The sequence below is a fragment of the Mobula birostris genome, chromosome 14, assembly GCF_030028105.1.
Source record: "Mobula birostris isolate sMobBir1 chromosome 14, sMobBir1.hap1, whole genome shotgun sequence".
Lineage (NCBI taxonomy): Eukaryota > Metazoa > Chordata > Chondrichthyes > Myliobatiformes > Myliobatidae > Mobula > Mobula birostris.
The window spans coordinates 81,759,557-81,782,702 of NC_092383.1; the positions used below are offsets into that span (position 1 = coordinate 81,759,557).

Below are 23,146 nucleotides of genomic sequence, written 5' to 3' on the forward strand. Positions count from 1 at the left end.
TTTTATCTGTATGAACAGTATGCAAGACAAGCTTTTCACTATATCTTTGTACATGTGACATGATAAACTAATTCTAATTAGAATAAGCCATATGGACTACATTACCCAGGAGACGTCGGTTTATTTCCCAGGAGTGATTGTGGTTACACATTCGCTATCAGATAATACTGTAGCTTTGTCAAATGAAGCCTGGCGGACTCCAATTCCCAGCGGCCAGTGCGTTGTTAGTACTACCCATGAGGCCTCGGTTACCCAGGGAGCGGCAGGCGGGTGTTACCCGAGCGAGGGAGGCCGAGGGGTGGCGCCGAGTCGAGGCGAGAATCGCTGCAGCCGGGCCCAGCCACTGCCGTCCCCAGCGCGGGGAAATGGAGGCTGCGGGCGGCAGTAGCAGCAGCGGGCGCTGCCTAACCCCAACGGCCAGAGACCTGCTCCGGATGATGGGCAGCTGTAATAAGCACTGCTCGTACCTCAGGCAGAACCTGCGGGAGACTAAGAAGTACTTTAAAGAGCTACGGCAGCCGCAATGCAGCAGCCCCGGGCCCCAGCTCGAACAGCCGGCAGAACCGAGCACCGCGCACGCCGAAGCCGTCAATGGCATCGGCTCTTTGGAAGGTGAGGTACCCCGTCAGGGATTGTGGAACTTCCCCTGGTAAGGAAAGGTTTTGTAAGGTTTTGGAGGTGGAGAGGTCTTGGGACTGGGGTCCACAACCTGCCCCTGACATTCGCTGGTAAAGGTGGGCATAACTGCAAACCCGAATGTAAAGCTAACTTGGCGAGGGATTAAAAATAAAAAGCTGCTTCCAACATTTTCTGTTTTAATTGAATTTTTCTTTTGTTTACATTGTATGATACATTTGTCTCATCCGTGACAAGCAGAGAAAAGTTGGAAAAACTGCTGAACATCTTTTGTCCGAACCTGTACAGTATATTGTTTTGAGTGACATTATTTAAAAGGTCTGGTTTTGTTTACTTGAATCATTACACAGTCCAGAGCCTGTGTTTAAAAGCAAGCCAGGCAGAAGTAAAAAGGTTTTTGCATTGCTTGTGATAGTTGACGAGAATGTCGAGTGTAAGAGACATGCTTGGGCAGGAGTGAATTATAGAAGTATTTATATGGAAAGAGACTTGAAACAAATTCTTCGATCTGAAGGGATTTATCGATATCGGTTTCTTGTTCACCTCTGAAAGTCTTATATTTTCACCCAGTATATATTCTTGGGGAAAATAGAAACGTTGCAATTTAGTTGTCCTGCTGCTATTTTGTTTTAATTGTGCACATTTCGAACGGTTCAGTTATCTTCATGTCTCTACACTGGTATTTGAACTCCACCCCTCCCATTCTACTACCTTTTGTCTAATTCTATTTGTGCAAAATCATTCTAATTCCAGCTACTGGCTAGTATACAAGCACAACAGAGTCTAAAACTGTAAAATCCTCCAGTGTGCAAGAAGTAGAATGTGCTTGTTGAATTTACTTCTGCATTTCTAGGATTTTTTTTTGTGTGTGTGCATGTAACATAAAATGCTATCAAGTATTAGAAAACCACTTACCACTTATGTACTTCACTGGCTTCGGCAAAGTGGCCCACTTGCTGAAAAGCCCACACCTCTGTATACGTTCCACACGTAATTCTCAGGTCAATGTTTTCCGATACAGATGCTTTTCTCACTGAGCATTGTTGGGATACAAAACATACCTTTTGCATTGAGACACCAATACCTTTAGTAAAGCTATTGGAGTGAAAGAGATTTGCAGCTGTTGGAGATTAAATATTAATAAGCTTGACCTGATGATAACTGGTGAGCAATTTAGTGGTTTATCCTTGATAAATAACTGTACATTATGTTATATAGTCAAGAATAAAATGAAGTCAAATACAGTACCATTTTTATCTGAAATGAATCAGTGTAGCTGTTGCCCAAGAGGCTGCTGTTGAAGTATGAAGTACCTTGATTGGCGAGGTTGGAAAAAGGCAGGTAGAGATGAGTTGATCAAATACATTTTCATCGTAAAAGGTAAATAAGCCATATTGATTAAAATAATGAATAATTATTGCCCTTGTGTTTTGTAACTTAAATGGTTTTGTATTCTTGGGTGATCCTTGGGAGTTGAGGATCATTTGCTTTTGATCCAATTCTCCTATGTTCAAGTCTCTCCAATTTTTCAGTTTTTGCAGAGTAGGGTATTTATTTGTGATCATAAACAAGAGGATATGTCTAGATGCTGGAAATCTGAGCAAAACACTCAGAATGCTGGAGGAACTCAGCAGGCCAGGCAGCATCCAGGAAAAGAGTACAGTTGATATTTGCAGTGTTGATTTTTTCCTCTATTGCTGAGCTTGTTCTGTGTGCTTATTGTAGAAACATTGAGTGCCCTTCATTTTGTACCCTCGTTTATCACCTATTCCCTGTTGGAGGTGTTAGTTTTTTTCAAGGATACGTGGAGAACACCCTTGAAATATTTACTCTGTTCATGAAAGAGGCTTGTTGTACAATGTCTTGTTGTAAAGTAGCACTCACAACATGCTGGAAGAACTCAGCAGGTCGGGCAGCATCCGTGGAAACGATCAGTCAACGTTTCGGGCCGGAACACTTCAAAGTCTGTCCTGACGAAGGGTTCCAGCCCGAAATGTTGACTGATCGTTTCCAGGGATGCTGCCTGACCTGCTGAGTTCCTCCAGCATGTTGTGGGTGTTGCTTTGACCCCAGCATTTACAGAGTATTTTGTTGTAAAGTAGAGTTTTTATTTTGGGGTTTAATTGTAGATGTGTTAATTTAGTGTTTATGGGAATATAGGCCTGTAAAAATGTGCTGATTTGTTGCCTATTCTGTTAATTGTTTTTTTCATTTAGATAACATTGGTGCTTTGCCTGAACGTTTATGCTTTTCCCCCCTTAATTATTGGTTAGATGAAAAGTGAATTTTACTATCTGCCTTCCTTTGTAGAATATAACAAGATATTTGAAATAGCTATTTCTGAGGATTTTGCTAAGGGTTGGGGGGCAATGATATTTGCTTGGGTCTGATTTGTAAAACACCTTTGTTCCCTGTTCATTGTCACGGTCCATCCTCTTGTAAGCTTGTCAGGGAATCTGTAGTTGTCCTGCTGAAGGGTTTTGGCCCGAAACATCGACTTTTTTTTTTCCATAGATGCTGCCTGGGTCTACTGAGTTCCTCCAGCATTTTGTGTGTGTTGCTGTAGTTGCTTGATGTTTTACCACTGTGCACACAGGTAAAATATCATGTTAGTTAATAAACAATATGCAACTCCATGATCAAACAACAGGAATTCTGCAGATGCTGGAAATTCAAGCAACACACATCAAAGTTGCTGGTGATCGCAGCAGGCCAGGCAGCATCTCCAGGAAGAGGTACAGTCGATGTTTCAGGCCGAGACCCTTCGTCAGGACTAACTGAAGGAAGAGTGAGTAAGGGATTTGAAAGTTGGAGGGGGAAGGGGAGATCCAAAATGATAGGAGAAGACGGGAGGGATGGTGCCAAGAGCTGGACAGGTGATAGGCAAAAGGGATACGAGAGGATCATGGGACAGGAGGTCCGGGAAGAAAGATGGGGGGCGGGGGACCCAGAGGATGGGCAAGGGGTATATTCAGAGGGAGAAAAAGGAGAGTGAGAGAAAGAATGTGTGTATAAAAATAAGTAACAGATGGGGTACGAGGGGGAGGTGGGGCCTTAGCGGAAGTTAGAGAAGTCGATGTTCATGCCATCAGGTTGGAGGCAACTCCATGATGTTTGGTTTGAGATAAGAGCATAGAACATCAGAGTACAGTCTCTTGGATCCATAAGCAATACTTGCAAGAAATCAGCATGTTAATTGAATGTGCAGTACATATTCGAAGAAAGATGGTGATTTGTCCTTGAACTTTCCAAAGGCGCTGATTTAGTAGTTGGGCTGAGGGCTTAATGTATACTGAAACAAGAATCAAGCTGTTCAGTGGACGTAGTCACTAAAGGTGGAACTGAATGGTGATGTGAGCAGTCAATACTCAACTTAAGGAGTCTGCCCAGTAATGTACAGCATGGCAATGGATGACAGAGTTAAGTGTGATTTGTTTTGGGGGATAAAGGATGGAATGGAGACGAGTGGGTGGAAATAACAAGCTCACGGCTATAATGTAGGGAATTCTTTACAAAATGTGGAGGAACAAGCAAGCATTTTCTGGTAGCTGAGGCAAGTGTTGCAGAATAAAAAAGATGATGAAATATGGAAGGTTAGATTATTAGTTTAAGCTGTGGAAATAATGCAGGGCACATTACAGGATATGGAATTATATTGCTGGTGTCCCCTGAGACAGGTTGTGGCAATAAACTCTTTTCCAAAATCTTGAATACAAGATCCAGATTGTGTATCTTGGCTGAGATAGGAAAAAAAATATTGGTGCTTCTAATTCATGTGGATAATGTTGACATTTCATAAACAAGATATTCTGCAGATGCTTGAAATCCAGAACAACACGCACAAAATGTTGGAGGAACTCAACAGGTCAGGCAGCATCTATGGGTCTCAGCCCGAAATGTGCAGTATCCATTCCCCTCCATAGATACTGCCTGACCTGCTGAGTTCCTCCAGCATTCTGTATGTTAATATTGACATTTGCTGCAGACAAAATAGCATTAAATGATTAAAATAATTTTATACAAGTGATAGATTATGCAGTGAATGTTTTTCAAAAGCTTATAAGTGGCTTTTTAGTAGTCAGTTGTACAGCTCAGAAACAGGCCTTCAGCTCACCTTGCCAGTGCTGACCATCTGCAACCATCCCATTGGCTGTACTCTGACCGTGTCCTTTTTAGGCAGTATCGATCAAACCACTAGTCAAAGCGACTCATGGATATTGTAATTGAAAACATAGGATTTGTCTTGAGCGATTCTTCTATTGGTATAAATATTGTACCACAGCCGATGTAACCCTTCAGTGTTGTATCTTCTCAAATGCCTTTTTGGAAATCTAAAGGAATTGCTTCCCTGCTAGTTGCATCCTTCCTGATTCATTTATCAAACACATTGTCACTTTCATAGAATCTTGCTTTAACTGTTTAATTAGTTTATACTTCAGTTGGTGCTAATTCTCTGCAGTATGTGAAGGCGTGTAATCAATAGCAGGGAGTAGTGAAATTTCACATTTACTGAAGGATGCATAATTCCTCAATGCAGCCTTGAAGCACTACTAAATCTTTTTCTTGCCAAATCTCACATTTTGGTGTCAGAGTATTATTTTTGCCACTTCAAAGAAAATTTGTAACTTGTGAAGTAGAAAATACACTGACTGGGATATTTGTTAGCCAGGTACTTTTTCGTAAATTGGTAGAAGTGATCTGCCTGTATTAGTCAGCATTATATATGCATTTCATTTTCTAAGCCGTGTTTCTAAAAAAAAATGGAAGATGAACTAGTGGTTAATTACATTTTGTCCTTCAACAGCAGTAATAAAAATGATCTGAACAGCCATTGTGCATGTTCAGTCTTGTCAGCCTGGAATATTTGATGATAGGTTTTCCAATAATGGCAGTAACAAAGGTTATGATTACTGGGTGATGTTGATGTTTCTGACACAACAGTTAAATTGTTAAATGCAGTGTACGTTCTGTGAAACTTAATCTTGACAAATCATGACTGATAGCTGCAATATTTTTTGGCTGAATACTCTGTTAAAATGCAGTGCTACCAGTGCATTAGGAGAAGCCATTAATGGCTAAGTAAATCAACTCCATGTTGAGTCATAGTTTAATGCTTTATCATGTCATGAAAGACATATCAAAGCCAAGACTTTGATGTGCTTTTACACAAAATTGTATGTTGTTTTCTGCCCGCAGTTCACTAGCCCTATTTATACTTGATTTCCACTGTCATTCCTTTCTCATTACTTTTGATTGTTTCTTAAGAGAAACAAATGGCTCACTTAATGGAAGAGGAAAAGATTTCACTTGAATGACAAACAAGAGAAAATCTGCAGATGCTGGAAGTCCAAGCAACACACAAGATGCTGGAAGAACTCAGCAGGCCAGAGAGCATCTGTGGGAAAAAAAAGTACAGTCGACATTCCGGGCCAAGACCATTCGGCAGGACTGAAGTATTTTGTGTGTGTCACTTGAATGAGTTAGTTACTATGATTTTTTTTATGCAGGAGGAATTCAGTGGGGTGAGGCAGCATTTGTGGAGGAAATGGATTTTCAACACTGCAGTTGAAGAATTTTATTGTAGGCCCAATAATTTCTGTATGTGGTTATCTTGCAACTCGGGTTGAGTTTCCAGTGTTGGCAGTAAGAATGGAACCACAGCTGCAAGGTGTTGTTTTAAAATGTGTGGAGTGGTTTGTTACAGGTGCTATGCAGGGAACCTTTGAGAGCCACCCTTTGGTACTGAAGCAGCATCAGTGTCTACTGTGATCTTACCACCACATTCTTTGAGGATGAATGTGCTGCCAAGGTGATGAATGGGTTGGGGCAAAGGGGGCAGCCACCCATTATTGGCATGGCACATAGATGTGCCCTGGCTGACGTGATCTTTCACCAGTTCCATGAGTTTGCACATTCCTGGGAACGTACAGTCACTCAAATGGCCACATTCAGCTGCAGTCGTTGTTACTTTTTGCTGCAGTTTACCCAGTTTGTTTGGATGCACAGTCTTCCCAGTGCAGTTATTTATCTTTGATTTCAGTGGTGCCAGCTGTTGAGCTTGGTGCAGCAGAATGGGATAGAGGGTTGTTGAAAATCCTGGCAATCTGACAACACATGGTGTTGAATGCCCCCAGCAATCCTGAGTTCCACATTTTCGGGCTGTACTGCTTTCCCCAGTCCTGTCCATGCACATAGTTGAAGATGACTTGTGAGTGCAGAGTTTCAGTAAAGGGCATGGATTCAGTCCAGATTTCCAACAGGTGGTAAGGAATTGCACTGAACTGGTGCTATGTTCTAGGCATAGCTGCTGGAATTCAAGTATGTCTTCATGTGCAAAGGTGTATGTACTTCAGTTTTCATTAGAGGACTGAAGATTCTGAAGAATTCTAAAGGTCTGAAGAGTGCTGGTCATGCATGCAGCCTGGTACAGCTGTTCCGATCTATTCTTACTTTCTTCTTACTTTTTAATTTACGTTATTTTTTGTATTTTTTTTCTCACGGTAACACGTCGAAGCTGCACCCTCTCTAACATGCTGGTAGAGAGAGTTTTATTTGGGTTTTCTTTAGCGCTGGAAATGGTTACATCCTGACACGCGGGACAGAAGCAAGGTCGCATTGTGTATTCCACGGACCAGCAAATACCAGCGGTTTAGTGAGCAGAGCGGTGGACACCCCTGCTGAAACCCGGAGGAAAACACACAGAGGATGCAGAGGGGGATTACAAAGCTGAGGAGAGAGGACCAGGTCGAGACAACAGAGACTTTTGGAGAAGAGGAGTTCGGTGGGTAATACCGTTCCGGCTGACTGGAAGTTCACTGAGAGCGGTAAAGGTAAAGGAGTTGGGTGCTTACTGATCTGGTTAACAACAGATGGTGCAATCCGGGGCATATTACGATCGAGGAATGTGTTTGCAGACTGGATATTGAACTTTTTACTGTTGGACTTCGGCCACATTCCACCATGATACAACACTTGGCGGCACGGGAGGTCGTTCCTGTCTGTGGCCATCGAACATGCAGATCCTCCCGTGGAGGGTCAGACACCCTGAGCCAATAGACTGGTCCTGGACTTATTTTCCATCTGACATAGTTTGCATTTTGTTGTTTGATTGTTGGGGGTTTTTGTATTGTTATATTTACGCTCTATTCTTGGTTGGTGCGGCTGTAACGAAACCAAATTTCCCTCGGGATTAATAAAGTATATCTATCTATCTATCCAATATAGTGCAAGACAAGGTCCTAGTGTGTGGATATTGTGATAACCTGCCCTGGCACCGTTTTCGGTCACCATCTTCCCTGTCCACTTTTTTTTAAAAAATTAAAATTGTTAGTATACGAAGGAATTGTTTTCTTAAAGTTGCCATAGCCAGGTGTTGGGGGGGGGGGCAGATGATTGTCATTTCAAATGAAGTTGCATAGGATCTTTTGAAACAGCAGAAGGTGGGGTGAGAAACTGCATTTTTTTTCTCCTGATCAGTGGATACTGGCAGTAATGATTTTCCTATTGCCATTTGCTTATTTAAATTCTTCCTTAAACTATCCTTTTGTACCCTCGTGTCCTTTGCTATTCAACTATTGCAACGAGTGTGTTATTTTACCAGCAGTCATGGTGTGAAGTACATTGTCAGTACCCACCGTCACGTCACCCTTTGTCTTTCAACTCCTTGGCTATCTCAGTTTGGTGTACAAGTTGTCATCTCATGATGAGCTGAATGTTCTCCAAGTAAACACTGGGAAGAACAAAGTAAGTGTGTGATTATCATTATTGATGCTGTTTTCTTATGGGCTAAATCACTTCTGATAGGTATTGTTCGATCACTTAAATTGGCAGATCTGTAGCTCACATCTTACGACCTTGAGGATGCCAGCACTCCAATTTGAGATTTTTGCTGATTATGATTTTTTTTCTTTCTTCCACTATTGATGATTGTAGCTTGGGTTTCAGGCTCCTGAACTTGCTCACCAAACTACTGAAGCTTTTGGCCGCTCCCCATCCATCTTGACTCCAATAAGACTGTCAATAAACCCACCTACTTGCATTATTGGAATGTATTTCAAGATGTTACAAAGTACGTGGAAACTTTAATCGACTGGTCAATGTACTTAAATTTTGTGTGGATCACTAGGCTAGTGCTGTGAGGTTGATGTATGTCCAGATTTACTTACCTTGATCCTCCTGTATTCCAACAGGCTATGACTTCGACTTTAGAGGTATACAAAATCATGAGGGCCATAGGATGAATTCACACAGACCCTTTCCACCCCCCCCCGAGGAAAATTTAACAAGAACTAGAGGGTATAGGATTAAATTGAGAGGGGAATTATTTAAAAGGGACCTTATGGGTACCCTCATTCAGAGGGTGGTTTGTATGTGGAATGAGCTGCCAGAGGAAGTGGTTGAAGCAGCTACAAGAACGTTTAAGTTACTTGGGGAAGCTTTAGAGCAAGGGGACACAATCTTTTTTTTAATGCCATGGACTAACTTTAGAGCAGGGGTTCCCAACCTTTTTTATGCCACGGACCGATATCATTAAGCAAGGGATTCATGGACCCCCAGGTTGGGAACCCTTTATTAGAGGGATATGGGACTAATTTAAATGGTCTCTATGATGAGCAGGAATGTTTGGCCAAAGGGCTTGTTTCCATGAAGAAAATATTAAGGGTAGGGAGGTGTCTGATATATGGAATACATGTCCAGCTTAAGATGTTTTCACTCAGAAATGTGAACTTGTGATGCCTCTGCATGTTCGTTAGTCAATTTGTACTGTTCCATTCAGATCAGGTTTGACTGAAGTGGCAAATGATGGTATGATTATGTTGCTTCTGTCTATACTTCTAACTTCAAAGCTGAAATTAAGTGGACCCTAATAAATTGGATTATGTTTGTCTATTTTTTTTAAAAAAAGAAACATGTCATTGCACTTTTCACTTGTAGAGACAGCTACAACAGTGACCTCAAAAAGGCAGCATCCATCATTAAGGACCCCCATCACCCAGGGCATGCCCTCTTCTCATTGCTACCATCAGGAAGGAGGTACAGGAGCCTGAAGGCCTCAACGATTCCGAAACAGCTTCCTTCCCTCTGCCAGCCGATTTCTGATCAGACATTGAATCCATGAACACTACCTCGCAATTTTTTTGCACTACTTAGTTAATTTAACTATTTTTAAAATGTGTGTATATATATTCACACATATACATGCGCTATAATTCAGTTTTTAAAAATTGTATTGCATTATGATTGCTGCAAAAACACAAATGTCGGTGACTTTAAACCTGATTCTGATTCTGGTGTTGTAGTCAGGCTGATCCTGGTAAAGTGTGCAGTTCTTGATACAGTCGTGTTTTGGGTGTATTGTATAGTATTGCAACTTAACCGATAAAACACAGCAATAAAGATGGGTCGGAGGTTTTGTTCTGCATTTTTCCATGCAAATGAAAGAGCTTCATCGGCTTATCCAGAAGTCCATGTCATCATTCACTGCCAGTTTTGATAGATTTGGCTGAGGTAAGAGGATAGAATTAGATCAATGGAACCACTTTAGCTTATTGAGTCAGATTGTTTATGGCCAGCTTCATTGTGTAGGACAGAGTGGAAAATCAAGGTCCAACTGAAGGAGTGCAGTTGTCTTTTAGAAGAATTGATAAATCTTCATGAATTTTTAACATTTTATGCCGATCGACTACCATATTTTTTAAAAAAAAGTCCTTATTTTAATATTTTGTGGGTGGTTGCTGCCTGGCTATTGGCTGGTATGTTTGCAATGCTAAAGCAAGAACTATTGCTTAGAAGGCAAAATGTGCTTTGACTTGAGTTGAAAATAGCTTGATCAAAAACAAAACTATATCTGCCTTGATGTTAAACATATGAAAACCACTAAAATGGATGAGAACTGGTCGTGGCCATTTAATGTGAGACAATTGAGGAACTTTGCCTGATTGTGACTGCAAATCATGGAGCACAATAGCATTACCACCAATGCAAGTTTTGAACTTAAATTTATGCTGCAGAATTGTATTATCGGCCTGGTTAAGAAATTTCAAATTAGCACTGGATATTCCTGCAGAAGCCAAAATGTGGTTTTGATGAAATAAACAATGCCTTGTGTGAGCACCTCCATATTTATTGCACATTCAAAATTCTGCATCATTCAATTTGGAAATATTTAAAGTAGATACAGATTTTTGTAGTTATTCAGTATTGCTCTAAATAGAGAAGTGTTTCCTCTAGGAGAGAATTCGACCACAGCCATTCGCATTAAAAGATGAAATGTGCCTATTTGAACTCACTTCTGCAATTTAAAATGTGCATTTTATTCTGAATTCAAAATTAATTATTTTTTACAGTGTCATTTCTTATATAATTCAGACAGCATTGAGGAAAAATATGCAACTAACTTAAATGCCGGTTTTAAATTGTCTTTTTCTCTCTCTTCCCCCCCCCCCCCCCCCAAGTCTGTAGTCTGTAACATTTAGTCTTAAGACTTTAAAAAGTAATTTAATTCTATCCTGGCCTTGAACTTGGTTATCTTCTAAACTTCTAGTAGCTCAGAATTTTTGATCTGAATTTAAGGGTTTCTTGTGGCACTTCAAGGAATTAATGTTTACCTTTCAGATTATTTTCCTAACTGGCAATTGGGATTACTTTTTGACCTGTCACAGATATGCAGGTGAGTGAAAAGGTGTGTTTATGCTTAGAAAATCAGAGTCGGGTGAAACATTATCTAACAAAATTTTCATGGTCTTGATAGATGAACTCTTTATCTTGCTGGTAATATTCGAAACCTAAGGAGCTTGGAAGCTGTTTTAAACTATGAAAGCTGATCAGGTTAACCTTTGGTTGCATTTACTGCTGTGAATGTGCTGTAGACACTGCTCTGAAGATTTAACATTGAGCATTAACTCCTGAGGGAACTTCCTGAGTGGATGGAGATGAAACAGTCTCTTTATTGTAATAACTTTACAGTTATGCATATGAATAGTCTGCTGGATCTGAAGTATGATGTAATTTAAAAACTCTGCTTGTGTTTGTACATGTGCCTATGAGCATATGTACAAACCTATGATTTGAGAGCCCATTTGCAGCATCAGTAGGTAAATCTCTTTTCTATTAAATTGGAGCAGTTTATAGACCCAAGGGGAAGTATGAACTTGAATTTGTTTTGTTCAATATAAACATTAAGCATTTCAAATCATTCTACAAGGAATAAGTTGAAAGAGAACTGCATAACTTAAAAACATATTGGTGCAATTAATGGGCTGATCGTTTTCCTTGGCATCAATTTCCTGCACTAACACATATCAATAGATTTTTGATATTAATGGAAGGTACATTGAAACTAGAGAGCTAATAAGCTTTCAATGCACTCTTTGGTAAGGAGATTTTCCACTTTGTGGGTGAAGAAATTCTTATCACAGTCCGAAATGACTGGGAAATTTATGATCATAAACATCAATACATCTCTGGTGTATTTAATTTCAGTAATATTTGAAATATTGTAGATATATTTAAGTATTCATATTCAAATCATTACAGGTTATATGTAATAGTATGTGGATGACATACACCATGATGTCATATGTAATCGCCTCACTTTAAGTAAATAAACATAAACGAATTATCTTCCAGCTCGCTTTGCTTTCCTTTCAGTTAGGTTTTTTGATTTGGAGTAAAACAGTTGCAATGAACAAGGTTTAAATGAACCAGAGATGACTACCTACCTGGTGAAGCAAAGTGAGCTGTTAGACTTTTTTTTTAAAAATGTGAGAAACGGTCAGGTGAAAAAATAAACAGTGTAGGAAGTGTCTCTTTGGGAATGGACAGAGACTGTCATATTTATTTTTAAAAAGATAGAAAATGGGAAAGGTTTGGAGTTAATAAGCAGTGAATATCATGTGATACTCATATTAAAAAGCAGAAACGGCTGGCTCCATCAGAAAGATATATGTTCAATGGCTCAATAGACAGCTAGCTCTTGTATACTGAGCTAATTGAGCATTATTTTGAATAAGAAGCGAGTGCCAATTTTGCTTTTTGCCTTGGGTTTAAAGGCATACAGTTTGCTTATAAATTTAACTTCTCCAACCAAACCAGCAAAAATGTGCTTTGCTGACATCATGAAAGTTATGCAGGAACATTTAGAATAGAAACCATTGATTGTAGAACACTTTAGGTTTCATACGCAGAATCAAAATGAAGGAGTCCATTTCAGCAAATGTGGCTGAATTGAAGAGATTGAGCATTGTAAATTCAGTGATCAGTTTAATGATGCACTAAGCATGTTTAGTTTGTGGAATTGTGTAAGAAAGCATTTAGAAATGTCTCCTAACTAAAGCACAGCTCACATGTAAAGAGCAGTTGAAATACCTGTATCAGTGGAAATAATAGACAAAGAATTGAGTTGCAGTCAGGAATGAAAGTGAGTGTGAACAAAATGGCAGCATCCAAACAGAAACCAGCCAGGTTACCATTGTGACAGGGGCTTGCTTACACCAGAACAAGGCCAAACTTACAGAAAATGCAACAAAGTTTTTATAGGCATTCGTTAGTCTCATGAGACCATGGATTTGCACCTTGGAAAGTTTCCATGGCGCAGGCCTGGGCACGGTTGTATGGAAGACCAGCAGTTGCCCATGCTGCAAATCTCCCCTCTCCACACTTCTGATGTTGTCCAAGGGAAGGGCATTAGGACCTGTACAGCTTGGCACTGGTGTTGCCGCAGAGCAATGTGTGGTTAAGTGCCTTGCTCAAGGACACACAAGCTGCCTCAGCCAAGGCTCGAACTAGCGACCTTCAAATCACTAGACGAACGCCTTAACCACTTGGCCACGCGCCAACACGTAGGACACCCAACAAAGTAGGACACATACAAAGAGCATGTTGGGCAGACAAAAATAAGCTAAAAGGGAAAAGAAAAAGCTAAAAAGTAAAGTTTCAGTTTCAAAAGGGGCACAAATCTGCATGATGTTGATGAAATCTGATCTGATAATGATGAGAGTGACACTGGACTAGGTAGCCTTGAGATTTACAATATGAAAGCAAGACACAAGCAGTATTGCTTAGAACAGGAGTGAATGACAAATTAATTAAAATGGAATTGGACACAGGTTGAGTTGTTTCATAGTCATTCTACAACATGAGTTTGAATGGCATTTCAAAAGTACTAAACTGAAGCCTTCAGATATCCAATGAAGAACTTGTACTGGAGAAAAGATATCTCCTGTGGGAAAGACATTTGTTACAGTGAAATACAACAACCAGAAGCCACTTTAGGCTTGTATGTGGTTTAAAAAAAACACAAGAGCACCAGCATTTTGAGGATGTGAGTGGTTGAGACAACTGCAACTTTATTGAAGATCCAGCTATCACTTGCATGTCACATCCCCAGAATTAGAGTCAACTGCAAGCGAATGATGCCACAGCAGTGTTTAAGGATGGCATTAGACAACTCAAAACATATCAAGGGTAAAATACTGTTAAATGAAAATGCCACACCCAAGTTTTGGAAAGCCCATCCTGTTCCTTGTACCATTTGTGATTTAAAAAAAAGCCAGTGAGCTAGATCGCATGGAGGCTAAATGAATTCTTTCTAAGTTTGAGTGGAGCCCATGGGCATTACTAGTGGTCCCAGTAGCCAAGAAGAATGTGTCTGCCAGGATTTGTAGTGATTTCAAGGTACTGAAAGTTGATCAGTATCCTTTGTCCAGGATAGAGGGTATCTTTGCAAACCTTTCCGAAGGAAACCATTTCAGCAAAGTGGACTTGGCTGAAGCCTACCTACAGATGGAGATGGAAGAAGAGCCTTAAGTATTTTTCACCAGAAACACTCACAAAAGGCTTTATCACTATAATAGGCTTATTTTTGGAATAGCATCTGCACCTGCACTCTGGCCGAAAGCTATGGACCAAGTGCTGCAAGGCTGCCCAGGCATGCAATGTTACGTAGAATGACCTAATTGTTACCGGTGAGAATGACAAGGAATCTCTCTAAAAACCCAAGACAGTGTTAAAAGGATTAGAAGATTATGGGCTCAGAGCATGATGCAACAAGTGTAAATTCTTTGAAACAATCATCATTTACTGTGGTCTCACTAACACAGAAGGATTACACAAGTATGCTAAGTACCTTCAAGCAGTGGTGGATGCCCCCTAGACCAAAGGATGTGTCAGAGTTGCATCTTTTTAGGGTATATTAATTACCATAATAGGCTCCTGCAAAGCTGGCTACTGTGCTCCATCCCTTCAACTCATTACTACAGATCGGGAAGAAGTGGCAATGAACAAAGCAATGTGAGGTGGCTTTCCAAAAGGTAAAGGAAATGGTGATGTCAGACACTGTACTCACATGCTATGATCCACATCATCCACTGAAGCTTGCCATGCTCAGTTTGAGATGCCATCATGTCCAAAAGAAACAAAAGAAATACGTCCAGAGTCAACTCTGGAGCTGTCAGAACTGTTTCCTGCAGCCCCAGGGTTAACACAAAACTACCACAGAGGAGGCCCCAGACCCTAAGATTGTTTCCCAGCCACAAGTCTCACCTTCCTAGCAGAGTGATCTCCCTGTTTAGGAAAGACATTATCCCACAAGAGTATGAAATCCTTCACAATGATTAAATCTTTAGGCTTGAATGGGACATCTTAAAAATTTTCTCTGCTGTGGATATCTATGTAGTTGGTGTGTTATAGTATACACTGTGTACGTTGTTGAGATGCATTCTGTATTGAGTTGGAGTTTATAGCTAAACAGGGATGAATGTTGAATTTAATAATTCAGTAATATTTGAGTAATATTGTAAATGTATTGTTTAAGAATTCTTTGTTCAAATAATTAAGGGTTGTATGTGATATTATATGAGTGTCATATGTCATAATGCCACCAGCTCAGACTTCAAGTTTAAATAAAAAATGAACAAACACCAGTTATCTCCTGGCAACATACACACAAAATGCTGGTGAACGCAGCAGGCCAGGCAGCATCTATAGGAAGAGGTACAGTCGATGTTTCGGGCCGGGACCCTTCGTCAGGACTAACTGAAAGAAGAGATGGAGATTTGAGAGGGCAAGGGGGAGATCTGAAATGGTAGGAGAAGACAGGAGGGGAGGAAATTAGTTTTTATATTTTGTAGTTTTTTAAAAAAAAAAACAACTTTTCTATATCCAGCATCTGCAGATATTGGGTGTAAAATTGCATATTCAATGGTTCTCATAGATTAAAAAGTAACATTTATTACATCTAATGGGAGAGATGAATTGAAACTGAAGGCTGAATAATGTGACGTTTAGTGGTGGTTAACTTATTGAGTAATCACTGAAGAGCTTAGCATTGAGTGGTATAAGGATTTATGAAGGGAAATTTTTTGATGAATGTTAGTTTTGAGGTTGTAACTGGAAGAATACGTGAGGAAATTTTGGAAGTTATGGATTAAAGGGAACATGGAACTTAACTGCCACCTGAAGTTTCATAGAATTTGAGCACCTGAGGTTTAGTAGTAGTTAACTGGCATGGATTGAAAATTGGTTAATCAATAGAAGACACAAGTTAGTTCAGTTTGGATGACTGGATAGTGGGCTGCCATTGGGATTGGTTGTCATGGTCATAGAGACATTGTGGAGAAAAAGTCCATGCCAGCCATCAATCACGCGTTTGTTGTTGGGGCCTCTGCTGTTTGACATCTTCAGGTGATTTGGATGTGGGATTAAGTGCCACATCCATCTTTGATAGTAGTAAACCGGATCATGGGAGTTTGAAGGGCTGCAGAGATGTTTCATGAGGATGTAGGCTGGATAAATGAAAGGGGAATGGACATAGATTAATATGTTCAAAAATATCAAGTTGTATGTTTTAAGTGTCAACATGAGTCTTCACATGTTAAGACTTTCAATGGAGTCTGCTTTCATGTGGTGCCTGGATGTCGTTGTGTGCAATTTACTTGAAAGTAAATTTGTAGCTGCATCAAGTACTTGGGTAAATTCTATGATAGCCTTCGTTACATATTCAAATGTACATGGAGTAAAGAAATATATATATTAATATATTAAAGATATATATATGTTAATATTAGTACTTGGCATGATTAGACAAAGTTTTGCCCAGCTGGACAGTCTGGAGCTGGGGTTAATTCCAAAAACAGAATTGATCATTCAATAGATTTCCCACCCAAAGGGCACTGATTGAATCAACACACATCAAAGTTGCTGGTGAACGCAGCAGGCCAGGCAGCATCTCTAGGAAGAGCTGCAGTCGACGTTTCAGGCCGAGACTGATTGAATCATTATTTTCTACTCACGAAGGTTATGGAGGCCATTAACTATCCAAATACATTGGAGTAACAATACAAACGAACTTGAGCAAAAATGAATTGCTTGTTTTAATTTGTAGATATGAACATACTGAGGTATGTTAAGACCACTTGAACCCCTCAGTTTTATCTTGCTGTTTTGTAAGATCATGCCTGAAATAACCGTGGGGGGGGGGGGGGGGGAGGGTGAAAAGTTACAAGGTGAAAATTTAGCTTCAAGGTAAAAATATTGAAAAACGTGTTCTCCCTTTTAGGAATGAAAACCAAAACTCTCATGACGATCAAAAAATTTGCACTACCTCCCCTTGCCTTAAATGGGTGATCCTTCATTTTTTGTTAATAGTGATTTCTCCTTGGACTTTAAGTTTATCTCACAAACAAAATATTGGCGTCTTCAATTCTGTCAAGAGATTCAGAATCCTGTCTGCTGCAAACAATTTGGCTCTTGATCTTCAAAGCTCAAGCAGATGCATGCTTAGTCTTGTCTACCCTTATCTAAGGTTTTTGGCCTTGTAAATCTTCACTTAATTGCTTCAACACAATAACACCTTTGTTTAAGCGGAGACCTTTGCCGCATGCAGTTTTCCAGATGTGTCTTTACTGAGACTTTAATTTTCCATGCAATTCCCCAATGATGGCTTTATTAATTACCTCCTGTACTGCATATTACTCTTGTGCAAATCATGTGTCCAGGGACCCCGATCCTTCAAAGTTTTTGTTTTGTGGTCCCTAGCCATCGAGGAAAACTACCCCCCCCCCCCCACCGCCTTGATGGATACTCACATTTGCCACCATTTATCAGGTATTTGTTGAGAAACTTTCTGTTCTCTCCTCTTGTTCATTTTTGATTTATACTTGGTGTCTTTTCACCGCAGCCCAAAATTGTTTGCATATTCCAAATAGAATTGGGTAAATTCAGTAGATTTTGGTTAATTGGCTAATCGGTTAATTGGGCCACTTATTTGACAACTCTTAAAGTGGAAGGAGTTTGTATGTTTTCCCTGTGGAATTTGTGGGTTTTCCCTGGGTACTCTGGTTTCCTCCCACAGTCCAAAGACATACTGGTAGGTTAATTGGTCATTGTAAATTGTCCCGTGATTAGCTTTAGGTTAATTGGATTTGTTGGGGATTGCTGGGATGGTATGGCTCAAAGGGCTGAAGGGCCTGCTCCACACTGTATCGCTAAATAAATAAAAAACCAATAGAGAAAATAGTCATGATCCCCTTGGATTATTGTGGACAGTATGCAGCTTAATTGGGGCAGGAGACTTTTACTGAACTGTTTCTCATTAGCATCAGTTGTGTGCACTTGTGTAGTTGTTAGACACTACACTGTGCTTAGAGTGAACAGTCTTTAAATAGTTGCTTGTGTGTTCAAAAACCAGTGGTTTTTGTCACAGATAGTTGGTGAAAAATAAGTAATAAGACAATTCAGAACTGTTTCGCTCACTGTAGTTTCGAGCATTCGGGGTTGTTGATGTCAGAAATGACCAGGAGTGAAAATGTAACCCTTTCTCTACTTCAAATTGGAACTACGAAGAATTCAAAGGTATCGACGGCATCTTTCATGTTACGATGAAAAAAGGTTTGGAGGATGCAATCATGGAAAGGATTGTTGTGAAGGCAGTCCACTGTCTGCACTAATTGGCAACATATATTGGATGATTTCCGCTGTTGATAATTATTGGGAACTAATGTAGTTTTATAATACTGTGGTAGTATTGGTAGTTCACTAATTTGTTCTATATTTATTTAAATACTGCTACTTATTTAAACAACAGTTTTTTATACTTTTTATAAAACTTGCATTAATTGTGAGCAGCCATTTAATTGTGCCAGAATGTATTGGTCCCTCGTGTCCTAATTAACTGAAATCCATAACACTTCAAAATTTGCCATTAAACACATTTATTTCATTGAGCAATTTAATCTCATTGTCTGATTTGTGTTTTATTTTAAATGTCTCATATTTTTTGACATCATTTAAGTTCCTTTTTCACTCTCATTTTCTTTCTCTCTTCCCTCCCCCCCCAAAAAAAGGGCTGCTCTTTTATTTTTGCACGTATGTGTGAATTGAATTTTGCTGCTTGTGTTGTCTCAAGCGCTAAATTCAGAAAGTAACTCTCAAGAGCTTTAAATATGAGGACAAGTTCGAATTCAAACTACTGAAGTATCAAAGCATAACCTGGAAGGCTTTGCTTAGAAGTCATGGAGATCCTGGAAGGAGGAAGAAAAGTTGAACTGTGCAATTTGGAATGAAGGGAGATTGTTAGATTAAATTGTCCTGAAAATAATTATTACCAGCATCATTGTTGCACTTAGTGGCTTGTGCTTGATTTTTAACTTGGGATGCAGACATGATTTAAAATAATTGCATTCTGAATAAGTGATGAATCTGAGCAAACTGGTTGCTGGTTTTGTACATAAGTGTTAAGCTTCAAGAATCTGGATGAATTCCCTTCTTGCTTTCTTCAATGATTTTTATCTACGGAGGATATAAAACCCCTATGATCCAGAAGTGCCCAATTTAAGCAGCAGATTGAAGTTTTGGTTTGGGATGCAGTCAAATGCAGCATTAATCAGTAAAATGAACTGTGGGGAAAACAATCGAATTGAGATGAGGCACAAAGAAAACAAACCTATTTCTTTGATATTTGTCCTGGAGAAAATGCTTATTTTAAACTGACTTGGATATATTTCCAGTGAAGAAACATCTTGAGGGATGTTTATGATGGTAATGTTATCTCTGATCAAGAAAAAGTGGACAACAATTTGCTGTGTTTGGTATTAATTTTGAATGTGTGTGGAAATTAGCTCAGTGTTGTGAATTTCAGTGTTAATGTTTGCAAATTTCATCTGAAGCTACAAATAAAAGAAATCTTTGTGCTACATTCAATAGCCTTTGTTGGAATATTTTATTTTCTGATCTCTCGCTTAAATTGTGGGTATATTTAAAATGAAGGTTGATAGGTTCTTGATCAGTAAGGATGTCAAGTATTAGGGCGAAGAAGGCAGGAGTATGGAGTTGAGAGGGAGAATAAATCAGCCATGATAGAATGCACAGCAGACTTATGGGCCAACTGGCTAATTCTGCTTCTATTGTTTTATGGTCTCTCTGCTTATTCTTTTGCTCTGCATTTTACTGACTAATGGTGTTTTTGACTGTACCTCAAACACAAAGTTCAATTTGTAGCTTAAATTGGGCACTTTCTTACCATGGGTTTTGTATCCTGTGAAGAAAACAATCATTGTAGTATATAACAGCTGCGGTAACAAATCTAGGTGAGAATTGTGTGGCTTTTTAAGCTGAATAGAAGTTTTTCCAGTTAAAGGAAGTAGATATTCAATGTAGCTGAGTATTTGTATCTACTAATTTAAGATACTTTATTGGAAGCAACTAAAAATGGTCTGTGCTCAATCGTTAATTTGAGGTGCTGTGTGTCTGGTGCCTGGCAACCTTGCCAATCCTCCCACTGCTGCCCTGTTGAGACTGTACTTTCTCTTGACTTTTGGTTCATTGATCCCCTGGAATTGTTTTCCCTGCTGCCAGTCATGGGATGCCATTCCCACTGCTGCTGTAGATTATCATAACTTCATAAATGACCTCTTGGTTGCTTCCATTCCAGCAAAATCTCCTCCTTAAGGTGTAGAATTTTGCATGCATGTATTAATCATCATTTTGCTTTGTGTTGTATTGCCAGCAACTCAAGGGTTAATTAGTTAGGCACAGGATACACATTTTAAAATGTTTCTTGTTTTCATAAAGTCTGTGATGTGGTGTCTGCACCCTATCAAAGGTGCTTCATCTGTCCATGCAGCTCTGTCATTCCTCATCCCTGAATTGAATTGTCAAAATGAGTTCAGTGCAGCATGGTTCACAAAATGATTCTTGTTGAAAGTTAGCTGTTAATTCAGTAAAGGATTTACAGCTACCCAGGTGTTGCACATGTAGTGGAAAAACCCTGTGCGCAATCTAGAAGTTCAGTAATGACTTTGATCCAAGGCATGCTTAACATTTTTGTCATAAATATTATTTAATAACTTGGGGAAACTCATACTTTTGGATACAACAAGTTTGAGCGGTTAATGCTGGAATGGGGTTAAAATTAATGTATGAATCTTAGAGTAAAGATGTATTATTGAAGGTCTATGTAGAGCTTTCATCTGCTTTATGGCAAAAATTCTAGTTCATACATACACTTGTGATCATCTGACCTGTTGAGGATCTTGACTTTTAAAAACTATTTTCAAAATGAATTTGATTGTATTTCAGATATCAGTATTTTGCTTTGTGTGGATATGCTTCACTAGTTATGTATTGATTATATATTGTTTAGGTTTATTAGTTTTATCAGGCTCTTTTGCAACTAATAATAAAACCTGAGTAAAGAACAAATCGTGCTGAGTATAAGAAGGCAAATCCTGCGATTAAGAGATTTAGAGAGAAGGCGACTAATAGTTAAAGTAAGTTTTATTTAGTAACTGTTTAATACATCACAAAACAGAGCAATATGGGTAAAATTCTTTGAGTCAGGAGCACAGTAAAATTGCATACTGAATGATTGTTCAGAAGCATACTTTAAACTCAGTAAAACACGTATATTACTAAAGGCACTTGGCAAGCTTGGAAAAAAGGCATCCCCCATTTTAAAAACATGGATTAATTTTACTAATCCATCTGATTTTCATGCTCTGCTCTTCTAGTTTCTCAGCCCTAAAATAAAACACTGTTTCTGAGAACTAGCTTCTGCCTGTTCATCTTTCTGTCTAGGTCATTGCACTGCCTAATTCCTTTGTTAAAGTTGAATCTGAATAAAACTCCGGAGACCAGCTTCTTATAGTTATAGCAGTTTATTGCGCACCCTCCTGCAGGAGTTTGAGACCCAGTTGTCAGAGGAAAGGCACGTAATACTGCCACGATCCAACAAGTGGCCCCACTCTCTCCGGTTACAGCCGTATATTTATACATAGTAAGCCCCATACATTACTGTTGCAAGATGTTATTTGAACTGGTATATCCCAACAAGTCTGTCGGTGCAAAACTTAATTACATAGATAAGAGAGTTCGCTACATCAAGGTTTAATTACAGATGGATGTATTGTCCAGTCCTTATCAGTTATTCCCTTTGCTAGGCCCTAACTTAATTACAGTTGGATGTTCATTCCTGTCCTTATCGGTGAGTCCTCCTCCCCTACTGAAACGAGAGAACAATGTACAATGTTAGCAATCTCTCACTGTCTCTCTGTAAGCTGGGGAGAACTGGTGAGGCAGAGTTTACTTCGTTCAAGAATTCCTATAAGAATCCCAATTGTTCTTTTAGCCAGGGGTTACATAGGTTCAAAATGTTTTTTTTATATCCTCAATTATTTTGTCTCGTCTTATTTTGGCTTGCGGTTCGCTGTTAAATCTTTGAATTTAATGGTTTTAAAAAGCAGGAGTGGGTTATTTAGTCCTTTGTCTCCTCCAGGATTCATGACTATGTTAAACCTTGCTGTAGCTCCTTGCCTTAGTATGATTAATATCCAAAAGTCTATCCAAATCTGCATTGGATAGAATAGTTTGAAGACACACTAACTTCTGACGAAATTTCTTCTTCCATTGCTGAAAGGTTCAGTTTTATTTTGAGACCATGACTTTTACTCTGGACATCAAAACAGAGTGAATATCATCCTTGTATAGGCCCATTTAAAAAATTATATTATTCAGCAACTTTGTCTTTCACACCTTTTTAAAAAAAAAATAAAAAAAAATAGTATAATCTGTCCTCATCAGACAAACTCCTCACACTCTCAATACCAGGCCATTGCATACTCTCACCAGTGATCTCTATTTCTTTATGACAGAATATCACCTGAAGCTTCTGCATCTTTCCAATCCCCCTCTGCCACCCTACTTGGTATCATCAACAAATTTAGACATGTTAAGTTTAGATCTGGTCTCTTCATGCACATAATCCTGGGTTGTTAATAGGAGAAACCAATTCCTGCATTATCACAGCCATAAGTCTTGAAATCCAGCAAAGATCTATTAATTGTGGTTTTTCTTTTCTGTTCACCAGTTCTTAAGCTGTTCTGTTTTATTGACTCCAAAACCATATGCAGTAATTTTATTTTTTCTTTTAATGAAAGCTTTCTTTAGAATATATAATGGTTCATACTTGACTCGTGCTGTAGACTCTTTAAACAGCCAAATTTGTCATATTATTTCT

General features: G+C 39.2%; 1 protein-coding gene across 2 annotated transcripts in view; it reads left to right on the forward strand.

Moving 5' to 3' along the window:
- The first annotated feature begins 262 nt into the window (after positions 1 to 262).
- dstyk (dual serine/threonine and tyrosine protein kinase) overlaps positions 263 to 23,146 on the forward strand; it is an 81,867-nt gene continuing 58,983 nt past the window's right edge. For both annotated transcript variants that reach the window (XM_072278764.1, XM_072278766.1), the window contains exon 1: positions 263 to 612. In XM_072278764.1, coding sequence (XP_072134865.1) covers positions 366 to 612 — 247 coding nt within the window. In that variant the 5' untranslated portion in view covers positions 263 to 365. The remainder of the gene's footprint in view (positions 613 to 23,146) is intronic.